Source organism: Homarus americanus, unplaced genomic scaffold (assembly GCF_018991925.1).
Source record: "Homarus americanus isolate GMGI-L3 unplaced genomic scaffold, GMGI_Hamer_2.0 scaffold55640, whole genome shotgun sequence".
Lineage (NCBI taxonomy): Eukaryota > Metazoa > Arthropoda > Malacostraca > Decapoda > Nephropidae > Homarus > Homarus americanus.
Window position 1 is genome coordinate 2,806,639 of NW_024713650.1, and position 26,940 is coordinate 2,833,578.

The 26,940-nt window shown below is 37.4% G+C and overlaps 3 protein-coding genes across 8 annotated transcripts in view; 1 reads left to right on the forward strand and 2 right to left on the reverse strand.

The window, feature by feature from the left end:
* The first annotated feature begins 375 nt into the window (after positions 1–375).
* LOC121873536 (probable insulin-like peptide 7) lies at positions 376–8,657 on the forward strand. The gene is made up of 5 exons (XM_042377162.1): positions 376–659; positions 4,475–4,557; positions 6,243–6,415; positions 6,657–6,774; positions 7,672–8,657. Exons 1-5 carry the CDS (start codon positions 657–659, stop codon positions 7,871–7,873), a joined length of 579 nt encoding a protein of 192 aa, XP_042233096.1. The 5' UTR covers positions 376–656; the 3' UTR covers positions 7,874–8,657.
* Positions 8,658–12,791: 4,134 nt separating this feature from the next.
* Positions 12,792–25,279, reverse strand: LOC121873513 (mitochondrial ornithine transporter 1-like). 6 transcript variants are annotated; one of them, XM_042377137.1, is made up of 7 exons: positions 25,183–25,279; positions 18,356–18,488; positions 17,875–18,116; positions 17,183–17,329; positions 16,764–16,944; positions 16,276–16,425; positions 12,792–14,798 (listed from the first exon to the last, which is right to left on the reverse strand). In XM_042377137.1, exons 2-7 carry the CDS (start codon positions 18,402–18,404, stop codon positions 14,680–14,682), a joined length of 888 nt encoding a protein of 295 aa, XP_042233071.1. In that variant the 5' UTR covers positions 18,405–18,488; positions 25,183–25,279; the 3' UTR covers positions 12,792–14,679. The 6 variants fall into 6 exon arrangements, with proteins under 6 accessions (XP_042233071.1, XP_042233054.1, XP_042233035.1 ...); XM_042377120.1 differs by lacking the exon at positions 25,183–25,279 and adding an exon at positions 22,821–22,933; XM_042377101.1 differs by lacking the exon at positions 25,183–25,279 and adding an exon at positions 22,763–22,897.
* Positions 25,207–26,940, reverse strand: part of LOC121873418 (WD repeat-containing protein 47-like) — a 73,075-nt gene continuing 71,341 nt past the window's right edge. Inside the window, exon 15 of the transcript XR_006090238.1 lies at positions 25,207–25,292. The gene's annotated coding sequence lies outside the window, so the exon portion shown is untranslated. The remainder of the gene's footprint in view (positions 25,293–26,940) is intronic.

Genomic DNA, 26,940 nt, shown 5'->3' on the forward strand with positions numbered 1-26,940 from the left:
CATGATGACGTCAGAGTCAATAGTTCAGTTATCACCTACAGCATATGTGGCTAAAGAGGACATTTCTCAGGGTTAAGAGCAGAAGGTCCTATGTGTAACCCCAAGTACCCCTCCTGTGCACGCCACTGTGTATGGATGTACAATGAGTGTACATAAGGGTAGGAGTTTTGTGTGTACCTACGTTAGAGTTAAGGCGTATACAGCTAAATATAACCCATTCCCGAAGGACAGAATTATACTCTACTCGCCCACTAACACACAAAGCTCTCGTCATCTTAACCTTTCTTGCTACAGTAAAACACATCCTAGACTATCCACAAAGGAGCTGCGTGTGTACTAGATCTCCAAGACACATACTCGAGATGCCCAAAATACAATCATAACGAAGAAAATTGTCTCGGATTAAATGCCAACAACACCTGGGATCCAGAGAGCCAATCAGAGAGCGAGGAGGCGGTGAGTTGTAGCCAATGAGGTGCGTGTTTGTAGCCGCGTCGGCGACAAGAGGCTCCTGAGACTCAGGTGGCCAAAGCCTCAGTCGGACAACTTCTTTGGGCAGAGTTGTTCATGCCGCCGCTGACAGAGGGCCGCTGACACGCAGGAGGTGTCAGAGTTATCACTGGGGCTCAACCACAGCAGGCAAGAACTACAGAGTTATGGTAAGTGACACAAATGGTTTTCAGTTCTGTACTGTAAAAGTGAAACCCCAAATAACTCACAGTATGTAGTATGGAAAACAAATTTCTTTTACCAGATGTTAGCAACTGAACGAGCCAAAGAAATAAACATCATTTTAGACTGATCAGAATTTCCCCAAAAGATTAATGAGATTTTTACAATCAATAATTAATAGATGTCTAACTTTTTTTTTATTCTATTAATACTTTCGCGAGATTCAAATACTGTACTAAATAATTTTTGTTTTCATTTATATATGTACTCAAGTCATAGTCTTAGTACAATTTCGGTGCCATTTTGGATGCCAATTTTTATGCCGAATCTAAGTGAACAAGTTTTATGAGTTCTCACATCTCCAGTTAGGGGAAAAATTTAACGTTAATAACCCCTAAAGTGAATCCTGTTGCTTAGGGAGCTGAACCCTGTCAATACATAACACCACAGCCCTACTGGAATGTTATAAATTATACGAAGAAACAAGCAACTTAACCTTTCGATTTTTAACGTATCGAAATTGCCTTTATGTTAATCTAAAATCGATATAACATAGGAAAGTGTAGTCATATTTATCACTCTTGAACATATTTCTATTTTATTATTATCTCAAGAATAATTTATTACGTCACTATCAACCAGAAAATTTACCCACCTATACTTGTAACTTGTAACCAAAGCATTTTTTTTACCACATTTTTACGAAAGATCAAGTCAGTAACGCATTGCCACACGGCGAAATTAACTGGCCGAGCTGTTGTATTTCTTTATTTAATATCATCAGGTGAATCGCGATCTAAGTAGAACGCACCCAAGACTTAGGTTAAAATAAGTTCCTGTCATTAAACACAAAATACGGCACAGTTTGTCAGGGATAAACAAAATATTACAACACAATGGGAAATATTACAACAGAAGGGGAAATATTAAAACAAAGGGGAAATATTACAATATTTCCCCTTTGTTTAACAATACAAGGGGAAATATCACAACACAAGGGAAAATATTACAACCCATGATTGTCTTCATTCTACATGTTCTACAACCTCCCTTAAACTGGACATCAGAAGGCGTTAAGTACAATGTCATGGATATTCTTCTTACTACTTCGTCTCGAGAAATATTTGAATATTTTACATGGTACTAGGCCATATTGGAATATTCTACGTGGTCCCGGGCCATATTAGAATATTTTATATGGTACCGGGCCACATTGTAATAGTCTACATGGTGCCGGGCCATATTGGAACATTTTACATGGTGCTGGACCATATTGGAATATTCTAACTTGTTTGGGATATACCTTGTATAGGAATATTCTTATCTTGGTCCGTATTGGAATATTCCTACTTGCTCATGGGCCATATTGGAATATTCGTACTTGGTCATAGGCCATATTGTAATACTACTGTATTCCTACTTGGCCTTGCACCATATTGGAATGTTCTTACTTGTTCTCGGTCATATTGGAATATTCCTACTTGGTCCTGGGCCATATTGGAATATTCTAACTTAGTCTTGGGTCAAAGTATTGGAATATTCCCACATGGTCCTGGGCCATACTGGAACATTCCTATCTGTTCTCGGCCATATTGGAATATATCTACTTGTTCCAGGGCCACATTGGAATACCATACGCGTTCACCATGCCCCCAATTAACTTTCAATACCATATTCACATCCCAGAGGCGCACACTGTAATCTACCTCCTGTAGTGTGGCCAGCGACCATACTCGAAATTCTCTCTCTCTCTCACTATCTTAGGATAATAGTAATAATTAATAGTCATTATTATTAGTAATGCAATTATTATTACAGTCTTTCTATCCCTGTCTCTCTTTCGTTGTGTGTGTGTGTGGGTGTGTGTGTGGGCGTCAGTCATTTCGAGTGCAGACTGCAGTTATGCCTCCGTAAGTGGGGATCACCTCTCGTGCGGGTCCTGCATATACACCCAGTTTTGTGTGTGCGCGCGCTATCTGATGAGGGGTTAGTTTATGTTAGTGTTAAGGTGATTTATCTTCAGGTGAAATAAGCTGGGGTGTCTAATCTTCAGGTAATCCTGGCTAATGGGTAATGACCTTACCTGTGGAGGATAGGCCCAGGTTAGGTGTTTTTGTTCATCCCTCTTATCTGGTATTGCAGTACATAGCGTTGATCATAAACTTTGTTGGATCATCTGAAGATTAGACACCCCTGTTTATTTTGCTTGATTAGACACCCTAGCATATTTCACTTGATGATTATATACGGTGAATTAATGCATATATAAGGCAGTATACAATCAAGGTATCAACCGTATTGTGTATCTTTCGATGTTTTGGTCCTACAGTTCGAACAAGCGAATACGAAATCGATTCCATTATTTGCGACGTACCAAAGGTGATCACTGTTCAGTCATAAACACCACATCGTTGAGGAACATGCTACTAAATAAGGTAGAATTTCAACTAATTTGATTACAGCACTAACTTGTCTCTCACCTCGTCTTGTCCTTGAACTACAATCACCCTCATTGATTAGTGATTCAGCTAACCACATGCCGTCGTCCGCCACTATCCACCTGTTGTGTATGTGACAACAGGGGAGTCTGAGGGTCCAGCTGGTGTGTACCCCTGGGAATTTAATGCTCTTCAGGGACGTCATCTGGAAACAAATGACAGATTGACAGGTTAACAAACAGAAGCGAAATACTGTATCTACATACGACTCTCGCGGGACATCACTTACCTAATGATCTTTTAAGGTTAATAGCTGTTTAAAATCTTCAATAAACTCTATTAGATTGTTGTAATTACTGAATATTAAGTTGTAATTACTGAATTCTATGAAAGTGTGCCCATATAACTATTATGTTAACAATGCGTACAATAAGTCGACGCCTTCGAGTCAGAGCGGGCGCATCAATAATCTTTTGTCTCCACAGACACGCCAAACGTGAATTTGAATGTCGGGTTGGAATCTCTTAAGCCCCTAGACCTCAGCTCCCGTCCCATAGCTCAGGGAAGGATGGCGGGAGGGAAGAGGTGAGGTAATAAAAAGGAGAAAAAAAATAATCGCTGGGGTAAACCGTGATCCCATAGAAAGTTACTCATTCTTTATTCCTGAGATTTTAATTATCAAGACATCGTAAATTAAATATTCCCAATGACTGGGTACTTCCTTTTACACAGATAGATGGATTCTTTAATATTCTTACCCACACTTTTTTCCCCTAACTAGAGATATGAGAACGTATCTAACTGGCCCACTTAAGTTATGACACAATGTTGAGGGTAAAAATAATAAAAAAAAATCCTGAGAATTCTAGCATCATTCGTCCTTACGCCCACAACTAAAAATAAAATAAAATAAAATGGGTCACATGGAGTTGAAACACCCCCTGCTTATTTCATCCAAAGGTTAACCATCCTTACGCTAACCTACCCTCTCCCCTCAATTAGTATTAGGGTGTTTAATCCTCACGTGAAGAAAGATAAAATGGGTTAACCTTGACGTTATCCTCAACCCCTAACCGACAAAAATGGAAAGCAAGGAACATGAAACTTCTATTGATGATGGTTGCTGCTAAATGGTTAAAAATAATACGGATCACGTGAAGTTTCCACCCCAGCTTATTTTACCTAAAGATTAACCACCCTAACATTATTTGGGGGGATGGAGTGTTAGGGTGGTTAATCTTTAAGTGAAATGAGCTGGGGTGGAGATTGTTTAGTTGATCCAGTCATAGTGTACAGCAACAGTGTTTGAGAAACAGGATTCAGATTTTTCACTTTTAAGGTAATTTGAGTTTATCTCCCTGCAGGTGGTAGTGATAGCGGCCATCTTGGTGGTAGTGTCAACATCGTGGGCCCTGGAACCTTACCTGATACGTCAATTAGAGAGCAGGTTAGGTCACGAGTGTTCTAGGGGTGAGGGGGGCTGGTCAAGTGAGCCTCAGTCCTAATAGGCTCCAGCTTCCTAGCTCAACTTTATTTAATCTTCAGCAATTTATTGACCATCAGAACTAGGGCCCATAAGATAAGGGCCACCCAGCTTAAACCATTTTAAGATTAACCACCTTCACATTAACCTACCCCCCCTCCCCCTCAAGTAGTGTTAGAGTGCTTTACCTTCAGTTGAAATAAGCTGGGGAGTTAATTTTCTGGTGATCCCCCTTATCCTACCAATGAAGTAGGATCGAGTTGGGGCCCATTAAGGTCAGGTTAGGTTGGGGCCATCACAGGACAGGGGCAGAGAGTATAAGACTTCCTCCAGGACCTGGAGCCTTTAAAGTCCAGGACCCAAAACATAACCCATAAGTAAGTATGAGAATGCCTCTAACTACTTCATACATTATCCTCTTTGCCACTGGTCGGTTTGTCTGCCAACTGGGCAGTCGATCACGTCTCATGTTATGCACTGTTGGCAAGTACTGGGTATGCATCAGCTCCAGAATGCATCTGTGCCTGCACCAGTATTGGTAAAGCCTGGTCTTGAAAGCTCACACTCGGTGCCGTCACAACACACACACTGCAGGTCATTCCAAGATTTCACAACTCTCACTCCAGCATAAGAGTCCAAACTTCCAGCACATTAAGTAATTGCATCAAGCAAGAGCGTCCAGGCATAAAACCATGTTGACACGTCTTTACAGGGTTATTTCATAGTAGATGTTCCATCATGGCATCTCTTATAATGCTCTCTAGTACTTTACACATGATGATCAAGTTCACTGGCCTATAATCATCCGTGGAGTGGTAATCTCCATGTTTGAATATTACTCATATACAGTATCCCACTTTTCAGGTGCCAAGGACCTTTTCCTTATCCATGCTTCTGTAGAGCAGGATTTTAAGGGGCTCAACAAGCTTGTTGCACAACTCACTTAGCACTCTGGGAATTACACTCTCAGGGCTAGGGCTCTTATGAACCTTTAGCCATGAAACTTTTTTTCTAATGTACACCCTTCTGAGAACATAATGCGCATCAGCACTGTCAAACCGTCTTTCCTTAAATGCAGGAAGATTGTTTGCATCCTCTCTTGTAAACACTGAGGAAAAGAATTTGTTTACTGCCTTCACTTTGTCCTGATCTGAGTCTGCATAACTACCATCATCAAGTCTCAGATCCGATACACCCTCTCATGGTTGACTTAAGCACCACCAGTTAGGGGGCAAAATTAGTGTGGTTGTTCGATCCAGCAGGACCTACAGGCACCATAGGCATGAACCTCACTGGTCCAGTTGGGGGTCTGGGTGCCATAGGTGCAGATGTGTTCATAAAAAAACAAAGAAATAAATACGAATACGCATTGCAATTTCTGCATCTGTGTTCCATACAAAACTGGTTGAGAATATGTGGCTTAGGTGCACTAAACCTGTTAAGTATTACCAAAAATAATGTTCATGGTTTCATTTAAAGTTAATAACTTCATGGGTTTGTATAATTTTTCAAATAAATGTACTGGTAGTTGTTAAACTTTACCACTCCACCATGAGCGGCCACCACTGGCAGTGGTCTATTTGGCCCCATAATTATTAACACAGTTGGTAACATAAATGTTGACATGTGTTATGGATATACACACACAGGACAGAAGCAGAGTGGGAGGTGTTATGGAATAAGGAGAGGCTGGCACTATGTCGGGCCCGCTTGCGACACAACTTGGAAGCCATCTGTGGCAAAGACGTGTACCGCAGGTCCCTCACCCCTCCCAATCACCATCACATCAAGCGAAGCACAGACACCTGCCTGAAAGTGCACGGTGAGTACTGTACTGTACTTTGTTGAGAGAAAGTGAGTACAGTGTATTGGTAAATAGCTGACACTTTTATAAGCACAAATCAGTACAAAGAAAAATAAAATTAACTCATGTCAGAAAGATACAACATAGGTACTTTATCACAGCCCTAAGAATAATTGACTACGAGGAAAGGGGTGCAGCTCCACTACCCGCCCAGTTCTAATACTTGTGTAAATTACATCATCTTTGTATTCCCCGACAGATGGTGATGGAGAGAGAGACGTTAGAGACAAGAGGGCCGTATCTGTGAACCTCCCAACCGCCACTATTGAGATCACTCCCTCCAGTCCTGACACTGGCCAACACAACATCAACACAAGGTGAACATGTTTCTACCAGTTGGAACATACTAGTTTGGAATCCAGACTCAGATTTTGATTAAAATTAGGTACCACAGTACATTGAGGACTCGGATATATAACCTTATCAAAATTAATCTAACTTACTCACAGCCAACCTAAACTAGTTTGAGTTGAATTGGAGTCTCGATGTCCAACACAGAACATCCACTTACAGAGTGTTCAAGAGAGCTAATAATGTTTAAATAATAAACCTAAAGGTAGGATGATTACTGTATAGTTTCAACTCTTCCATATTTGAAATCAAGTATGAAAAAGTCATCTCAAATGAGGATCCAATTCAGGGGTAAGAAGTGAACGTTATTATCCATCCATCTTATGAGATTTATTCATAATCTTTACCTCTAGAAACAATTTTGCCAACACAACATATTTCCTATATTGAGTGAATACTAGACAGCTAATCACCCCACTAATATTCATGACAATACAGGACCTCTTACTAGTAGGTACATATTCAGGGACATGGACCTAAAAATTCAACCCAACTTAAGGGCTTGTATACCATGAAAAATCACCTGGGATCATAACACACAACTCCCTTGTACTGAAGAACCTCCCTCTCAGATAGTTATAAAAAAAATGTCACAACAGTACATTCATACTGTACTTTATGAATATTAACATATGTAGAAAAAAGGGTACCCTTGATATTGTCCCTTGAACGCTCTGGAGTCTATGATTCAGTGTCGACATAGGCTCAGTATTCATAACAGTGAAGTAGGTGCCAGTTTAGGTTAAACTGCCTTGATTACCTTGGGTACCGAGTGCCTGGATCTTCTCCATGAAAGATTTAAGATGAAGTGAAAGACAATGTATAAACAAACATCCTCATCACGGTCTCTCTCTCTCTGGCAGGTCTCCATTCTTAAGTGTTCACCAAGCAAATTTGTTTGTGACTACCTGGGTCAGGGGTCGTCGGGGGTCACACTATCGTCGCCGCCGTCAGTCGTCGTCGATAACAGCAGAATGTTGCACCACTGTCGGCTGCACGTGGGAAGAATACGCTGAATACTGTCCTACTTCTAGCCGTCTTCGTCCTGGAGTGACGCCTATTTAATTGTTGTATCTCAATTGTTGTATCATAATGACTTTACATCAATACAAACCCCTCAGTAATAAACTCACAATATGGGAAAGAGTAATGCAATAAAATTTATCCGAGAAAACATAAGACAAATATTATATAAAAAAATCACTCTCCCGATTCCTCTTTACACATTAGTGCTTCTAATATCATATTTATCAAACTACAGCATTACTACACAAAACAGCACAAACTACATTATTCTGTACCAACTTTATATCTTCAGATTTAGTGCTCCAACTTTGCTACAAAATGGTGCTGTCTAAATGTGCAGAATTACCCCCTAAAATAATACAAACTTTTATTTTGGGATTTGTATATGATTATCATCTCTGCCGAATGTTGAAACAGTATTCATATTTGTTACGGTACTCATAAAACACCTTTGATACAATGGAAAATTTTTAAATATAGGTTAATGGTTGGTCATGTTCTGTTTCACATTTTTAAGAGATTATCCACCTCTAGTACTGTCAGCAGATGAGGTGAAAAGCTTCAACACCTTAATATTCATTTTTCTTTGATACATCAACTACCTATTTTATACAGATCCAACAAACACTAAACAAATACAGTAATGTAACTAATTGCCTCTTCTTGTGTGTAGAAGATTCCCAAACTGATATTTGAGAATTATTAATCCAGTATCAATGTCTATAGATGCATTCAAGGGCAGATCCAGGGGGGTGAGACAACCTCCCCTTTCACCAGAAAATTCCAGTATTTTTTCTTTAATGCAGTACTGTACTCAGGCATTTTTGTATAGTAAAAAATATTTACTATTGACTTCAGAATAAGCATCCTGATATCAAGTGCACATGGCTTCAAAATGCCCATGATATTGGTCAAAATTCAAAAAAAATTCTGGGGGGCTTACAGCACCCCCAGCTGGGTGGGCTCACTGTGCTCGCCATGTTCCCCCCCCCCCTTTGATATTCCTGGATCCGCCCCTGGCATTTATTTCCTTCTTTACGTCTTGGATAGCATTTCCTGGGCACAAAGATTTATTCTGAAAATGAGAGACTGGGATCATTATCTGTTACTAATATACAGTACTGTATTTAATCCCTTAAGCATGATGACTTATCATCATTAAGATGATCACTGAATGCTCTCGAGGATGGTGGCTCAATCCAGTAGGGCTGATATATTAATTTATCATCCACATGGAAGTGGACCAAGTCAATGTCTTGAAGCAGTTTTAATGTGTTAATACAGTGTGCAAACCCTTGGTGACTATGCTAACTCAGCACAGCACAGTAAATTGGCACATGTACCAGAACCGATTCAATGTACAGTACCAAATAATGTTGGTATTGAACAGGTAACCTTATCAAGCAAGTTGATAAAAATCATTTCTTTAATGAAACCTCGTTAATCAATTAATATGGTTGGGGATGAAGGACTCTAGTAATAAAGTACCTACCGTATATTCAATAATCAAAACACCCCTAACATGAGATACACAGTAGTACTCTGAAAAGGTGTATAGCTCCAGTGAGATATAGTGTATAGGCCTACTGCAGAAAATCTTTTGGTGCATATGAGAGGAGTCGCATGTTTAGTTACAAATTGATGCTCAATGCTGCCTTTGGATATGCCTCAGCTTAGATATTTTGCCAACTTTATCAATTAAACTTGAAAATATCAACCAGAACAAAAAATATGATTCAACGAGGTTTCACCATATTGTACTTCTGCCCAAACCTAAATTCAATGGGTAAGAGATTCACTAAATTTTTCTAAAATCTTTTCAACAATATAGATATTAAAACTTGATGACGATTGAAATACTACACAGAAAAAAGGAACGTAATACAAAACAAAACCTTCTGAATATTACTGGAATGCCTCTCTTAACTATACTGTACATATTGTAACTTGTAAAACTAATGTGACAATGTAAAAATGGTCTGAATTTAGAACATACTGAGGTTAGATTGTACTGGCTGATACAACCTTACTTCTTTATATTCTAAGGTATTGATAAAATACTGTATACAGTATAATTGCAGGAGTATAAAAAAACATTGTGCATTATGAGATACAAATTATTTCAATAAATTTATAATGAATACAGTACAGGTACATGAAATCTGTACTTAACACTGAACTAACCTAAACATACAAATATGAATGAAATCTTGCCACAAATATTCACTTCAATAAACTGACCCTGAATTCACAAACATTCATCCTTTCCATTACTCTCCCACAACTAAAGATAACAGAACACATCCAATTATGGCTAGATTAATGGAATGCTGAGGCTGCTGTAATGACTACCTCAAGATGTAATTTAAAATTGTGGCTAATTAAGAACATTACCACATTATGTACAGTACTTGGGAGTATTTTTAACATTATCCTTTGACAGTTTAAACCAAGATTATTTTATACCTTTCATCAGTGTACTGCATCATAATTACACAAGAGAAATACATTATAATAATCAAATAACATATGGGAATAAAAACCAACACAATATTTTGAGATTTAATACAAACTGACTAGATATAAAATTTTGGAATCGCTACTGGCAACTTGTACAATTTATCGTCCAACACCTAAATACAAATTAACAAGCATCTTAGCATAACTAATTATAATAAAACGTACTGAACAATATAAAACTATTAAAGGAAAAAAAACCGAGATATGAGTAAATTTGTGTATGAAGTAATGGCATTTAATGTCTTAACTCTCCCCTGTTGCAGTTTCCTCTGTCTTGAGTGACTCTCCTTCTAACCCTTCCCTCACCTTCCCTCCACTCAGTGTCTGTACCACTTGGTCCATCACGTATAACAATGGGAGAGGAGGAAAGATTAAGAGATCACAAGCAGGGAACAGGAGAAGGTTCCCAGATTCTATAAGCTCACTTAACCCACCATGGTCAGGGATTATTTCAAGGAACATGTGTAAGAAGTGGGAATTACCTCAGCAAAGTCAGAAATTAAAAATAAATAAATTAATAAAATAAAAATGAAGAACAAAATGGATATGAAAAAGAAATAAAAATTTTCAACTTCTTAAGGATAACGTAGACTACAATAAAGTGCTCACAAATGCACTTATCTTTATCATTATCTTAAATCAATTACTGTAACTAATTCCAATGGTGTAACTGAATAGAAACTTAAAACCTTATTAAGAGTTATTAATGATAATATATCAATATTGCAACTTCTTGACTAGGAATATACAGTATACTACGTAGTTAGAATCAGGAAATTTTGACTAATTCATTAATCCTAACAAAAAAAGTTAATGAAGCTTTTACCACTACCTATATTATCAAGTTTATCAAAATTATCAAAGATCAATTGATCTCTTCCTCCGATAACCAACTGTATTACATGTATAGTACTTTCATCCTCGCAAGTCAAATGGATCCCAGCCCTAACAGACCCATCCTAACCAAACCAAACCTAAAGCCCATTTGGATTTGACCCAACTGTTTTGCTATTATTAAGTTAGGTTAGGATTGAGACCATTATGACTAGAGGTTAAATTCATACTAAAGTCAATTTAACCAATCGTACCTTCCACAGAGTCGAATCCAATTACTTTCCTAACTACACATCCAAGTAATTCATACAAGAGAAAAATATAGCGTTTATCAGTCAACAAGTTGGTCCTTATGTTACCTCTATAAACCCCATAGCTTTAACACCTCTTGAAAATATTTGTTTCTTTATATATTACATTAAAATGAATCATCTTGTATCTAAAATAGATTCTCTGTATAACCTTATTCTCTATTTATCATTTACTTCCTCTACACTTAAATACACAATAAACACATTGGCCACAGTACATCATTCCTGTGTGCTCTTTCCGAAAACAATAACAAATGAATGTACTGTAATTAACTAAATATCTGAATAACCATGACTAAATCACCTTAATAATTAACCAATAATAATTTACAAATTAGCTTATATTTTAAGAGTCAACTAATCAACCGAATAATTGAATAACTAGTGACAATATAAACATTAGTGGAGGTTGTCAGTCAACCATTCTCTCTCAACATTTATTACCCCAAAATGTGACCTCTTCGTAAGTACACATTCAGGTACTATATTCAAGAGCCTGTGTGTGCCCACCACCTACTGACAATATGAGACTGGAGTGAACAGCTAAGTAAACAGTTAATGACAAACATACTTCCCCAAATCCTTCTGACCCCCTCCTCCCCCCCCCAAAAAAAATCTAAAACACCCCCAAACTACTCCTGAAACCCCCCTCCCCAAAATCCTGAAAAAAAATCCTTTTGAAACCCCCCCCAAATCCCTCTGAAACATCTAAATCAGTTACCTGACACTTTCCTTTGGCGAGACAGATATTACAGTCTATTATCACAGCACAAAGTCATAGACAATAATCATATATTAAATGTTAGTTCGTATTTGTTGGTAATAATCACATCCTAAGACAAAATGACATTGATATACTGTAAGCATTTCTTTTAACATTGATCAAAAGTAATATTACATAGGACAGTGATGTTTGCAGTATAACAGAAGAGAAATCTAATCTAATTACTAAAAATGCACTTAAAAGATGAAGATTCATAGATTGGTTAATTATTTTTTTTTACAACAATCAATAATAAAACTATTGTTACAATATTGTAATCGGAAAATTGGGCAAGAATATTTTGATGAAAACAACCCAATAACTGCAGTGACCCCTCGTTTAACGAACTTTTCGGTTAACGAACGACCTTCTGGAACGGATTGAGTTCGTTAACCGAGGGGTCACTGTACCGGGTAGTAAGTAATTCCCGTCAATTATAATTTACAACACTTAACTTCTTCAGGGATCTAACTGTGTATTCTGGGAAATATCCGAGACATTTACTGAACTACAGATCTCTCTTGTACTGCAACCAAACACTTACATTTTTGGTGGATAAATGCCTTTAAGATATACTGTGCTATTATGACTGGTAAGTAATTTCCTTCATACAGCAGTTATTTTGTGTTTACAGTGTAGGTGTCAAGAAATTGTTTGTTTTTTGGAATTGGATTCCTGTTCATTGTAAACAATCAGAGAAAAGTTCACTGTTAGGTGGAGTGTTCACCCTGAATTATGGAGGTTATTATTTTTAATGAGTCAAAGAGAACCCTGAATTAATTAATACAATGACTCACATCATGGCTAGTAACACTGTACACATCCAGTATATATCTGGAAGTGAAACTGACCTATATCTTGAGGTAAGTGGTGTAAACATACCGTTTATCACACGTGCTTATGAACACCAAACTAGACATGTATGCGAGATAACTGGAAGGATTTATGTCGCTGATGAATACTGTACTGTACTGTATGTGGAATTTAACAATAGTCAAGATACAAATCCTTTTAAAGTTTATCAGGAAAATACAAGAGAAAATAATCAATTATATCTTTCCTTCACAATAAAACTGAAAGTTTAAAGTACATTTGTACCTTTCTCATGTTCATATAGACTCACAGCACAGCTATCACAAACCTCTTTCAGTAATGCCAATGTATTATTCGACTGCCAAGGGCTTAATATCTAGATTCAGAACATTTGGCACAATTTTTTTGGTTAGTTGCTTTTGGAACATTTCAGAAAGAATCAGCGAATGTTCATTTAGTTTTAAGTATAGTAAATTATTTTATATTTAAATTGTATTTGGTAAGTAATGTATATGTCCCCAATGACCCAACACAGCACATAGAGAGACTAATCAGGTAATCCAAGAATGCATATAAAGAAGTCTAAAAAATTTAATTGCTTGATGTTGGAGGCAAATTATGTAAACTTAATCTTGGGAGGGAGAGAAGTAGGTACAGATGTATGAACAAAGAGACTGAGACAGACAGACAGATGCAAATCAATGTGCTCAATCATATTTAATTGGGAAATTTTTTTTTTTTTAAATATCTCTCTAAACAAATAATCATGGCTTTATTAGTTATTGATACAGTATAGCATCAGCAGAAAAGTGACATTTCTCACCTACAAACAGATCCACCACCTATGAGCAGACCATGGCAGTATTCCATATAATTCTCTTACTGAGTAAAATCTACAAGTAAGATTAAAAAACAAAGCCAATTAAAGTTCATATTGATGAATTCAACTGTCAGAGGGAGATTCTCATGATAAAAACTCCAAAATAATAAATCCTTATGGTTATTATATCTTTCATCTCCAATAATCTGCACCTATAAGAGATACAGTATCATGCTGAAGAGGTCTGCTGTGGGTAAACAATGTGGCTCATTCCATTCTTGAATTACGCTGCAACCCCATCAGTGAGAGTGAAAAACACATACCCCCTGTATGTAATGCAAAAATGTGTCGGTGGATTCTGTAGACCTTGCTATATACAACAGTACAAGTGTTAAAAGGAGGATTTTTTTCACTAAATGACTACACAACGATGATGAAACCTTCACATTAACAGCATCGAGACGAAAGCATGTGCTAATTATTATCACATTATTTCATGCAAATGAAATCTGGATAGACGTCCTGTAAAAGTATCACATTATTTCATCCTGTAGAGCTCCCAGGTGAGTGTGTATGTGACTTGTCGTCTCATACTAATGAGAATCTGGACAAAATGACACACATGCATGACTACAGTACCATGTTCTGTCACACCAACGAACATCTAGGTGAAAGGCATGAGTGGTCATGTTATTTCTCTGAATGGATGTGTTCCTGTATAAAGGTGATCAATATATAAAACTAGACAATCTGATAACTGGAAATAAAGTAAGGCAGATATGAATCAGTCCATGAGATTATGTAGGAGTTTCTTCGTGCCCTCATATGCCAAGAAGAGCGCCCCCGTGGCAGGGAAGGTACGCAACACGGTTGGACCCAAACCATTGTACAACGCAAGAATTCCTGTGGACAGAAAAGCCCTTGAAGACTAGTAACTCTACAGGCCAAAGATTCCAACTGTAGTGTTAAAGCAAGTAAGCCTTAATCCTGAAGTACAAGAATTCCTTAAATATAAAAGCCTTTACCTCACAGCAGAAAAATTGCTATGTATAAACACAAAAGCCTTAATCCTAAAGCACAAAAACTCCTATAACCTTAAACATAAAAAGTCTTAATCCTATGACAAAACAATTCCTACAATATCTTAACCATAAAGCACAACATTTCCTTAAAATAAAAAAGGTTTAATCCCAAGACAAAATGAGTTTACAAAACAAAAAGCCTTAGAAGAATCAGATATTTATCCAGTGCAAGGAGTCCTGTCACTATATAGAGCCTTTGATGACTTAAAATAATCCTCCAGCACAAGACTTCTCAAAAGATAAAAGCCTCTGAAGATGTGAAGGAATGTATGGTAGCAAATGTAAAGAAAATCGTACTGCATTTAATCCAGAGCAAAATGCAAACATACAAAGTTGCCAGCAATATATCTACCAATTTACAAGCGGATGATACTGGTTATGTTGCTATAAGCCTGACAGTTGCTAGACCCTCCCATATTTGCTCACCCTGGGCAATTCCACAACCTGCCTGACCAGAATTTTTTATAAATAGCTCACTGTTGCATAGATCCTGCCGCATTATTATAATACTTTTATGTAAATATTTTTTAATAAATACTCCCCCATAGTATGCAAAATTTTTTTTATTAAATTAAACCTACTATGGACATGGAGGTGACAGACCACATGAAGTACACACAGTGGCCTAAGCGATGCTGCAGCTTTATTAAACCAAAAACGTCCAAACCCAAATTTGGATTGTGCCAAACGCTTACAAGTAGCAGCAACATTAAACCAATGAATTTATATTGATAACCACAGTTCTTGTACAATGGTCAATGTTGGTAGAAGTGCCACAAACAGGCCTGCGGAGTTCCACTGTTGATTTTTTTTTACCTTGTCAGTAATTATATTTTTGACACCCCATCATGAATTACTATGAACACAATTATATGAAGTTTCATTTGAATTCCTCCACTGGTTAAGCAATTACAGACTAAACACATAAAGTAGTAGGAAATGGACAGTCAGACACGGATTGCAACAATGGATTACCTGAAGATTAGCTTTCAAGTTTATTTCACCTGTTGATTAAATACCCGAATGCTACCAGGAGGGTTTGGTTATGTTAGTTCAGGTTAGATTAGCATACATTAGGTTAGGTTAGCTTAGGTTAGATTTGGTTAAACTAAGTTAGGTTAGCATCAGGGTGGGTAAACTTGCAAGTAAAATAAACTGGGTGATAAACTTCAGGTGATCTGCACTACTATATACTGTACACTCCCTAACAATTCTGGAAAGCATGAACACTGCATTAGTCAAAAGAAGCATTAATGCAGAATGTAAACAAACCTGGATTTCAAGCAAATATGTCTTACCTTCGTTCCTGTAGATTCCAAGAAGTACCTTTGACATAGGATCAGTTGAGCCGGCCACCTGGATCCGGGACTTAACTACATCGGCAGGAAAGATGGCAACCCACAAGATAACACCAGCAATCCCACCACAAAACATCGTCTTCACCGGTCCTGGGGATTTGTAATTCAAGTGATGAAAAAATTTGCTAGACAGTCTTGATCAATAAACAATTTCAAGCTAACAGTATAAAAACTTCCAAAAAACCTTGCAAATAAGAGAAATGAATATATCTGCAATATCAAATTGTAATTTATCTAGTTCTGTGTATGTAATGACAAAGCAAGACCCTTATACAGTATTACTAATCTATTCAGTGCATGAACCAACTTTATGAGAAAATGGAAAAAATCTAATGTGGTGCCTGTGATTATTTCAAACCCATAAATATAACATTTCATGATCTATCTCAATTTTAGAGATAAAATTATAAATTGAATATGGAGTTTACCAATTTCATCTTTAGTTTTTCCTTCAGGTGTCAAGAGTGTCCTGCTGGCCTCGTAACCTCCAAAGAAGAAGAAGTATCCCGGCATCTCTCTTGCAAACGTTGAAGTCAAGCCTCGGAAGAGCCCGGGAACACCATCTACTTTTAGGATTTGTCTAGTGAGTTTCATTGGTCCAATTCGTTCCTGTAACATAATCCATATTACAGTACTGTATACTGTACAGTACATACTGTTAAATAAACATGCTTCTACCATCTTTGTCTCCTCTATCACCAATAACCCTATACTGTACATAATGATACACTACAAACACAGATACTCTACCACCTGATACTTTCCCAGCATTTTCTTAAACCAAATATTTCATATTTCTCAGTTACATTCTGAGTAACAACACTGTTTACAAAATATAACAACTTACCGGTTCTCTATTCTGTGTGAGAGCCACTTCTCGCATAGCTTGTAATTGACACTTGATCAGCTCTGTTGGACAAAGGGTGAGTGAGGAGAAGAAGGCTGCAAGAAAGCCCGCTGATGCATTACTGAAGGCTGACAGGTCTTCTATTTTCTGTGGATATAAAGGGAAGTGAGCACTGTAATGTACTTGAAAATATCAACACTAGATATTAATTTTAACTTAAATCTTATCTAAAAATAAATACCTGTAAAACAAATACCACACCGAAGTGAAACATTTTAAACCAATGAACAGACAGGTGGATGTACAGTACTGTATTAAAGGATGAGCAGATGCACACACACACACACACACACACACACACACACACACACAGAAAATAAACCCTTGTTGTCCACTTGACCTCCAATTGGTGTAAGGACTACTGTATACATTTTTTGCTTTAAGCACTAGACAATTCCTTCACTCATGAACCCTTTAAGATACTTCCTGTGAACTACACATTTCTACCAGAATTTTCAGTTGAAAAATATTTTCAGGGACCGAGCATTACGGGACTAATGACTTAAGTCAGTCACAACCAAAGTCTTTAATCGTGTCTATACTTGGAAGAATTATAAGAATGGGATACAAGTCCTAATCCAAAGAAGCTATCTTTATGTATACTTCATTTGGGACCTCTGTACTGTACTTACCTTTGTACCAGTACAAGATGCCACAATTTTTTGACACATTCCATACGCAGCAAAAAGTACAGAGTTTTCAGCAATATTTGCCGCAAGAGCTGGGGCAGTACCAGCATAGAGACCTCGGACACCATCTCGCTTTAGGGTATTGAAGAAGCAGCCACCCATACCCTTGTACAGGTCCGGGAATGTCTGCATCTTTACTTTTACAGTATCTAGTGGTTGCCCAACGTAAACAGCGGCAGCACCACCTAACATGAGTAGAGAAAGTAGGTATTAATTTATTATCTACTTAGGACGATGCTTAAACTTTACTTCCACTCTTTACATACCACAGTCCAGTTAAAACTAAGTGTCAAAATATAAGTAAACAGTAAATACTTTCACTATACAGTATACAAAAGAACAAATATGCAGCAACAATAGTGTTCATTTAAATCACATTACAAACTGAATTCTTTATTTCGTGATGAGTAATTCAGGTACTCACCCATAGAGCCACCCATGAGATCAATGAATGCATCCTTGTAATGCTGCATCTTGGTATATGTCTTTAACTATCTGTAGCCGAGTGTTTTGTTGCTACTTTTCTTGAATGTTATCCTTAGCCAATACCCAATGTTCTGTTATATAGGGACAAAAATAGAAGTTAGATACAGTATAGGTACCTGTATATGGACACAATATTATCTAAGGTACCCCTCACTCTATACCCAACTAAAACCAAAATATAACCCCCAAATAACATGAAGGTATAGATGGAGGAGGTTTTAGTTAGATTTAGACAATTTTAGGGTAGGTCAGCTTCCCGGGGATGTTTGTTAACTATTGTTGATCAAATCCTTGGCATCAAAATAAGATCACTGGACAGTACAAGACTTAAAACAGATAAGTTATAAGAAGTATATAGGTAAACAAAGTCTTACCATATACCCCCCATAATGTAATGCAAATATTAAAACTGCAGAAATGTAAGACAATGATCTGTTCAGTGAAAATGGGAGGAGGGGAGGTAGAATAAACAAAATAATGATCACGATCAATTTGGTGAAGCTATGTGCCAAGACAACAGACACAACATGAGTAAAGCAGTAATTTTAGTTGGGGAACAAATACTAAACGTAAGCATAGTGGTTTATTATATTCCTTATCACAAAAATAAGCACTGCCAAATTAACTGATATCCAGTATATTAATGCAATGTGTTATATTAGGATGTACTGCATATAAATTGGTCCAATCTATTTATATTGTAGTGGATTCCTCCCCTACAAACGCTTTTGTCGCTGAGTAGCCGATCCCGCGAATTCCCCAGTGTATGCCTCGTGGTTTAGGTCAACCAGCGCCACCTTACATGACGGAGGTCAACTATCAACCCACGCCTACCCCTGCCTTATAACACCTGACACCGCTGTGACCACTCTCTTTCTACTGACTGTCACCAGCAAGCAACACCTCCTCCTCCACACCAGCCTGGCGGCTCCCGCCGGCGACTTTGGCGCCCCTCAAGCTGCGTGTCCTCCTCTGGGCACCTCACCAACCAGCTCTCTCTACTCAACGCTTGTAACCATGCTGCCTACCCAGCAACAAGCTGCATTGTACATCCAATACAACATGTATACAGTGAGCACATCGTGAGTTTCCTTTCTCCATCCCATCCTGAGTGTGAACCAACATCACATAACCCCACAATATACTGTAGCTAGATGCATTCTGTGTTGCCTGCAGTGAGCACACCTCCTTCAGTCTCCTCTTACAAAATTATTTGTAGCCAATCAACTTCAAAATCTTTTAGGATAGTAGGTAGTAGGCAGCTATCAAACAGGGGGGTACAACCGCCTGGGAAGATATTGGAAGCATAATGTGTTGTCTAATGGTAGACCCTGCTGCCATATGGCATCACGAAAATTGTGACCAAGTCCCAGGTTGCTGATCTGACTTTCTGCTATATTTACACACTATTGCAGGGTTTCAATTGTTTCTCTTACTTTGACAACACAACATACATAATGTTTATCATTTCTCATTCTTGATTTATTTTTTTCGATTTTGTATTTATTTATGATTATGATTGTTTAATAATATTTTTTTTTAGTATTTTGTTATTATTAATTATTATTATAATCATAAGTTATTATTATTATTATTATATTTTCGCCCCCCAGGCCCTGATGTGGGTCAGTAACCTGTGCCCGGATGGGCTTATCCCCGTGTAAAAAAAAAAAAAAATACACGAGGTATATACAATTATTAAAGCAAAATCATTATAAATTGCAAGAAGCTTTTGGTAACGGTGAAGCTTTTCAACAAACTTTGCAATAGTAATTTAAAGGCACATAAAATGTCAATTTTAGTTCGTCACTAGTTTTTCTTAATTTCAAATGTATAACTTTTAAATGCATATTAGTAAGAGTGATTCAAGTTATATAATTTATCAAAGCAATTAAAAACATGATAACAATGAAGAATTTTTTTTACACCATCATGTCGATTGTCGCACACCTCACAGGAACTGAATACCTGTCCATACTGCATCACACCGGTAACAGCGCCTGCAGCATCATTTGCGTTAAAACTTGTTTTAACGCAAATATCAAGAAATTATAAAAAAAAATAGAGTAAGAATGTAAGTTTCAATACTACCTTTTAATTCTCATGATGCAGCCTGAGTGACGAACCTGTAGTGGAATTCTCCCCTACAAACGCTGTTTGTCGCTGCGTAGCCGACCCCACCAATTCCCCAGTGTATGCCTCGTGGTCTAGGTCAACCAGCGCCGCCATACACCACGGAGCGGGGGTCAACTGCTAAGCCACGCCTACCCCCGCTATTTAAGACCTGACCTCGTGGTGATCTGTCTCTCTCTCTCTCTACCTACACCAACCAGCCAGCAACACCTCCTCCGCCGCTGCCTGGCGGCCTTCGCTCCTCCTCCGCTTGCCTGGCGGTACTCTCTCCCGCTGGCGAGCATGGCGACCCACAAGCTGTCCTTCTCTGAGCGTCCTCACCAACCAGCTCTCTCTACATCACGCTTGTAACCATGCTGCCTTCCCAGCACCAAGCTGCATTGTACATCCAATACAACATGTATATAGAGAGCACATTGTGAGTTTCCTTTCTCCATCCCATCCTGAGTGTGAACCAAACATCTCATACCCCACAAACCCCACGAATATATTTTACCTTGGTAAACTATTAATCATTCTGCTGCTTACTCAACAAACCATGCCGAGTGTTTATGTTCTTGTAGCGGCCAGAGGCAAATCCGGATTAGGAGTATTTTTTGCTTTGCAAGCAATTTTACTAAAACATGCCAACAACTCTTTAAAAATACCATGAACTTAACTGAAATTTCGTGTACATCACGCTAGTAACCACGCTGCCTTCCCAGCACCAAGCTGCACTGTACATCCAATACAACATGTATACATTGTGAGTTTCCTTCCTCCATCCCATCCATAGTGTGAACCCAGACAACCCGTACCCCACAATATGTTGAATAAGTTTAAATTATGGAATTAAAAAGATATGTCATTGTAAACAAAGTATTTGTATTAAATAAATACCAGGTTTAAAACTACCGAGTTAAACGACGGTATTTAATGTTGGTGTAAACACAAGAGTACGCAGTAGTAGGTTGTTAAAGGCCAGTGTATTACGAATGGGTTTAAATAGATGCATTAAAAATACTAAAATCACACTTACTTTGCGGGGCATTAATTTCGTGTTAGTCAAGCAGATTTTACCAAAAGAGTATTATTATTACCTCAGCTTTATTGTTTAAACGACATTAATTTCGCGACAGTTGAATGATTGTAAGTTAGACATTAGCTTCGCATCAGTATACAATATTTTCGCGCCAAGTTAAGTTAGTTTGAATATTATAATTTTCGCGCCATTATTATTGACAGTACGACAACCTATTTTTGCGCTAGTCTAAATTGTTAATAAGATCTTATTTTAGCGCTAGTCAAGATAGATGTTAATAATAATCTATATTAGCGCTAGTCTAAATCATTGTTAATAAGAATTTATGTTAGCGTTACTATAAACAATTATTCAAAAGATGATATTTTCGCGCTAGTTTATATAGTGTGTTACAAAGGCCGAATTTAAATATTGGAAGTACACAACACATTTCAATTGACGAGATATTTAAATATACAATGTTCAATTAAAAATGTAACCAAATATTGACATTAACAAACAAACCTCAACTAAAATTAAGTTAACCCGATCAATTAACACAATATCAAAGGCAACAAAAGTAGTATTGCCGTCACAACATTCCCTGAACATATTGTTCCAAGAGTTCACACAGCTCCCCCAAAATGTTTGTCATTAACACATTAACCTTAATTACCTATTCCTAAAATCGTTTACTTACTATTTAATATATGTTGCTTTTCTTATTCAAAACAAAAGGGCTAAAGATAATATAAAGAGTACTTCCACATAGCAAATTTCAAAACATTACAGAAATACAATTATTTCTTTTACTTTATACTTTTATCCTCTTCACCACTGATCCATTTCAGATATGTGGATCTGACAAGAATTAAATACTTAAAAGTTTAATTTATCTCAGTAAAATGTCCCAACTGTAATCGATAATGTAGAAAACATGATAGGAAAACACCCTACCGTTTCCGTACCATGTTTGTCTTTTACGGGGTCAAGTAAGTTGTCGCCGCTTGAATGAGGCCATGTAACACACTACTATTCACTATATTTACCACTTATCTAGTTCACTATGGCCTCAGGTAGTAAGTCATCGTAATGTGTATGTTACTGTAATAACATCATTATTTCACTGAGTAACAATGATGTAAATGCACTATGGACGATATATTGGAAATTTTAGTAATGTTTCGCAGTAATTTCTAAGGTGAACAGTACCTCGATTTCTTGGGTTCTCCAAACACGTAACAGATAATACTGTAAACACGTCACTAACTGTATCAGGCTACGTTACTTCCCAAGCCAGCAGCGTTGTGTGGTGGACCGGTGGCACTGACCCACTCTGTCCCGCCAGTGCCAGCAGCCAGGAGTGCCACACGTTTCCTTGTGAAATAATAGTGTTAGTCGTTCCCAGTATTCACATCTAGGCAGTGACATGTATTCTATGGCAGTAAGACCTGGGGCCAATTTAAGATGAGGTGTCATCAGTCTTCGAAAATTTAGTTCTGAATTAAAATTAAGTAATTATAGGTTTGTGGTACCACCCAACCGCCCTCCTCCATCACGAATATTACCCCTTCACCCCCACCATGCCAGCCCTTACGCTCGCCCTATAGCCCTTGCCCTCGAATCTCAGATTCGTTTGTCAAATTTTGACTTTAATTTGCTTTTTGGAAAGGCATCTGACCGACTCATTTTCTATTTCAACACAAAGAATCTGACCTAAATGGCATCAAAACTGCATTGATTCACCGTAACTATATAAATACAGTACGTTCGATTACCCGAAATTAAGGGAACAAATTTTACATAAAAATCTTGGTGAAACTGTGTCCTGCCTCTCCCATCGTAAAGGTTCCAACAAAATTTGTGAGTTAATTATTATAGCAAAGATTTTATATTTTAATAGTTTCTCAAATTTACGAAATACGACAAAAATTACATAATGTGACCTTGGTTCAAAATCGGGGAACTGGGTTAAACTAAAGTTAACCTCCTGGGAATTTGGCGCTCAACTGTGCCTCAAGAATAAACCATACCGCGTGTTGGCCGCGCCCCCACCAGCTGGCCAATGGTGGAGAGGATACGTTCATGACGTTCTATGACATCATATTCACAGCGCCAATCATGAACCACCCACCACTATAACGATGCTTACTTACGCCACTTGAGAAACGTGACGCATGGGCAGTGGAATTTTCCCAAATTTTGTTCACTCGAAAGACAGAATGCATTTGGTGTTTTGTGTGTCGAATGGTATGTATGTATGTATGATGGGCGTCCGCTGGACCTTTTCCAGAGGAGCGGAAAAAATCCCGATGGACAAACCTTCCTCAGTTAAAGTGTATGGTAGGGCAGAATCCTCCGTTTTTTTTTTACTCCATATTTCTCAAACTTAGGTTGATTTGGGTTTTTATCCTAGAGTTTTTGTCTGAAGGGATTTTGTCCTAAACTCCGCAAGGGGATAGGCTAGGTCCCACGATCGTTTTGATAGGCTTAAATTTTAGTGTTTTAGTGTAACCTTAACTTAACCTTACCTGATATGACCTTAACCAAACCAAACCAATTATATGGTTCACTTCATGGCTAAATATTATAGCCAAAGTCTGGGCTAACATTAAACGGATCACCTTAAGTTAGCCACCCCAGTTTTTTCACCTGAATATTACGCACTGCAGCTTTTTTCACCTGATGACTAAACAAACTAACCTTACTAAATCTAATCTTACCTAACTTAAATTGAACCTAACCGAACATACAGGTAAACTAACAACTTAACCACCCATGTCGCGTTAGGGTGTTTAAGAATCAGGTTAAATAAGCTGGGGTGTCTTAATCTTCAGGTAACCCAATCAAACTAAAAACAAAAAATGTGTTAGATTAACTAGAACTCACAACAAATACAACATTGTCTTTTTAACCCACACTAAACCCAACCTCCCGTAAACTAATTATATTCAATGTAAAATTAATAAAATCTAATTAGTATTGGGAATAGCTTGTGGATAATGTCAGCTGGAGTATCTTATTACGAACATAATTATGCAGTACTGTATTTAGCAATAAACAAGAGAATAAATAAAAGTAATTTCCTCCTTCAGACTTACACAAACTCACTAGTACATTATACTGTACTGTATATCCAAACAGAAACTTGAAATAAAAAAATATATAAATAAATAAATGTTAATAAAAAAACGAATTGAGAAAAACTTAGGTATTTTAGTTTTTGTCATCTGGGCTAGGTTAGTTTAGGTTTGTTAAGTTAGATCAGATTAGTTCGGATATCTAAATACAGGGATGACCAGAACTAAAATTATACCGGAACTTATTCAAACATGTTCTACTTTAAGTAACTGGTATATCACTTTCAGGCATTAGCCACAACAAGCAGGGTAAACACTATAATGACTCTTATATTATCTCCACCAGAATAATAAACCTCAGATTAACTCAACATCATATTGAGGAGGAACCAAACACTGCATAACTTAACACTGTAAAGTTAGAGAACATAAACAAAGGTCAAGTAAAGGAACAATTTAAGTACAGTACAGATGACCACAGCCTAAATTTACCCAAACCCGAACCTCATCCTCACCATACACTTGAACAGTACAAAAGTATACACTACTTACCTCCATATAAATATATCCTGAGTCCAGACCAACTGTACCACACTTGCACTGTAGTGGAGTACGCTACAGCACCACGCTACAGCAGCCATGATCGTCTCCCTCTCCGCCGGCTAAGGTGGCGGGACAATGACATATAATTCGCAGGCACAGTGCTGATGCCAGGTCGCCTATTATAATACTATTTACCTAACTAATCTGATTTATTTAAAACATACACATTATACATTAATATATATATATATAACATCTTACACAGTTATTATATACAGGAACAAAGTAATATAAAATATAGCCCTACCTTCTGAACAAGCAGTGTAATTACGTCTGAACAGGTAAGGTATTATCTCTAAATCAAATATATTCGGTGCCGCATAACAACAGACCGCCCAAGTGGCTAACAGGCCGATCAGTGGCAAAGAGGATATAGTATAGTAAAGATTTTTTTTCTCTTGACCACGGACACCAGGTAATAAGGAATTGTTACTTCCTCCAGTTACTCGTACTGTACCTTGCTTGGGTTTCACACACACACACACTGGTTTAACATAAATTTCAGGACTAAGGAACCCCCACAGGTCCCTTGCTACAATTCCAACAAATAATGAATATGACATTGTAGCTGTAGCCTACAAAATATCTCACATTCAAATGCTGGGTTAATCTACTGCTTGTCTAGATTGAACATTTAAGTCTTGTTTTCTCCAGTCTACCACCCGTAAACCATACACTTCAAAGAAAATGAATTCGCTCCTAAGTGAAACCTATGACTTTACCAAAGACGCAGAGTTGTATTAGTTTTTATTTTTGTTTACGGGATTAGCCCACCAGGGCACAGATCAATGACCCACATCAGGGTCTGGGGGCGAAAATATAATACAGTACTACTAATAATAAAGGACTATAAAAAATAAGATTAATGGTGATTAACGATATATTTACAGTATGTTGTGTTGTCAAAGTAAGAGAAACAATTGAAACCCTGCAATTGTGTGTAAATGAGGCAGAATGTCAGATCAGCAACCTGGGACTTGGTCATAATTTTTTTTTATGTTATGTATATGGCAGCAGGGTCTACCATTAGACAACACATTATGCTTCCAATATCTTCCCAGGCGGTAGTACCTCCGTTTGATAGCTGCCTAGTACCTACTACCATTAAATTAACCAGTAAAATTCTTCTTGGCAAGGTTTGCTATGCTGACAAATTCCTATTTCCTATGATGAAAATTCCCAATTCTATGGTGAAAACCCCATTTTCAATAATAAAAAATACCATTTTCTATTTTGAAAAATACCATTTTATATGATGAAAATTCCCCTTTCTATGATGAAAATTCCCATTTCCTGTAAAGAACCTATTTTTACGTTAAAATTTTCCATTTTATGATTACAATTCCTAGTTTTCTATTATTAAAATGGCAAGTTTTTGCCACTTGTTTTTCTATTACCCAGTGTTTGAATCATTATATCTGACCAAGCACCTAAATCTGTCCAGAGGTACTGGACTGTACTTTGAAATGCTTAGATTTTGCTTGGGGGGGAGATAATGGGAGGTGTCCATCATACTTTATAAAATTTCATAATTTGTAAGAGCAAGAGCCCCTATTATTTTGAATAATTACCTTTACAAAACTTTTAGGAATACCCTGGCAAAGGTGTGTTTCTTAATGAATAACAGATAGGGATTACCTGGATGTGGTCAGTGGTCCTGGATGACTTATAGATCTCTTGAAAAGATTAGTCCTGCTTGGTGATTCA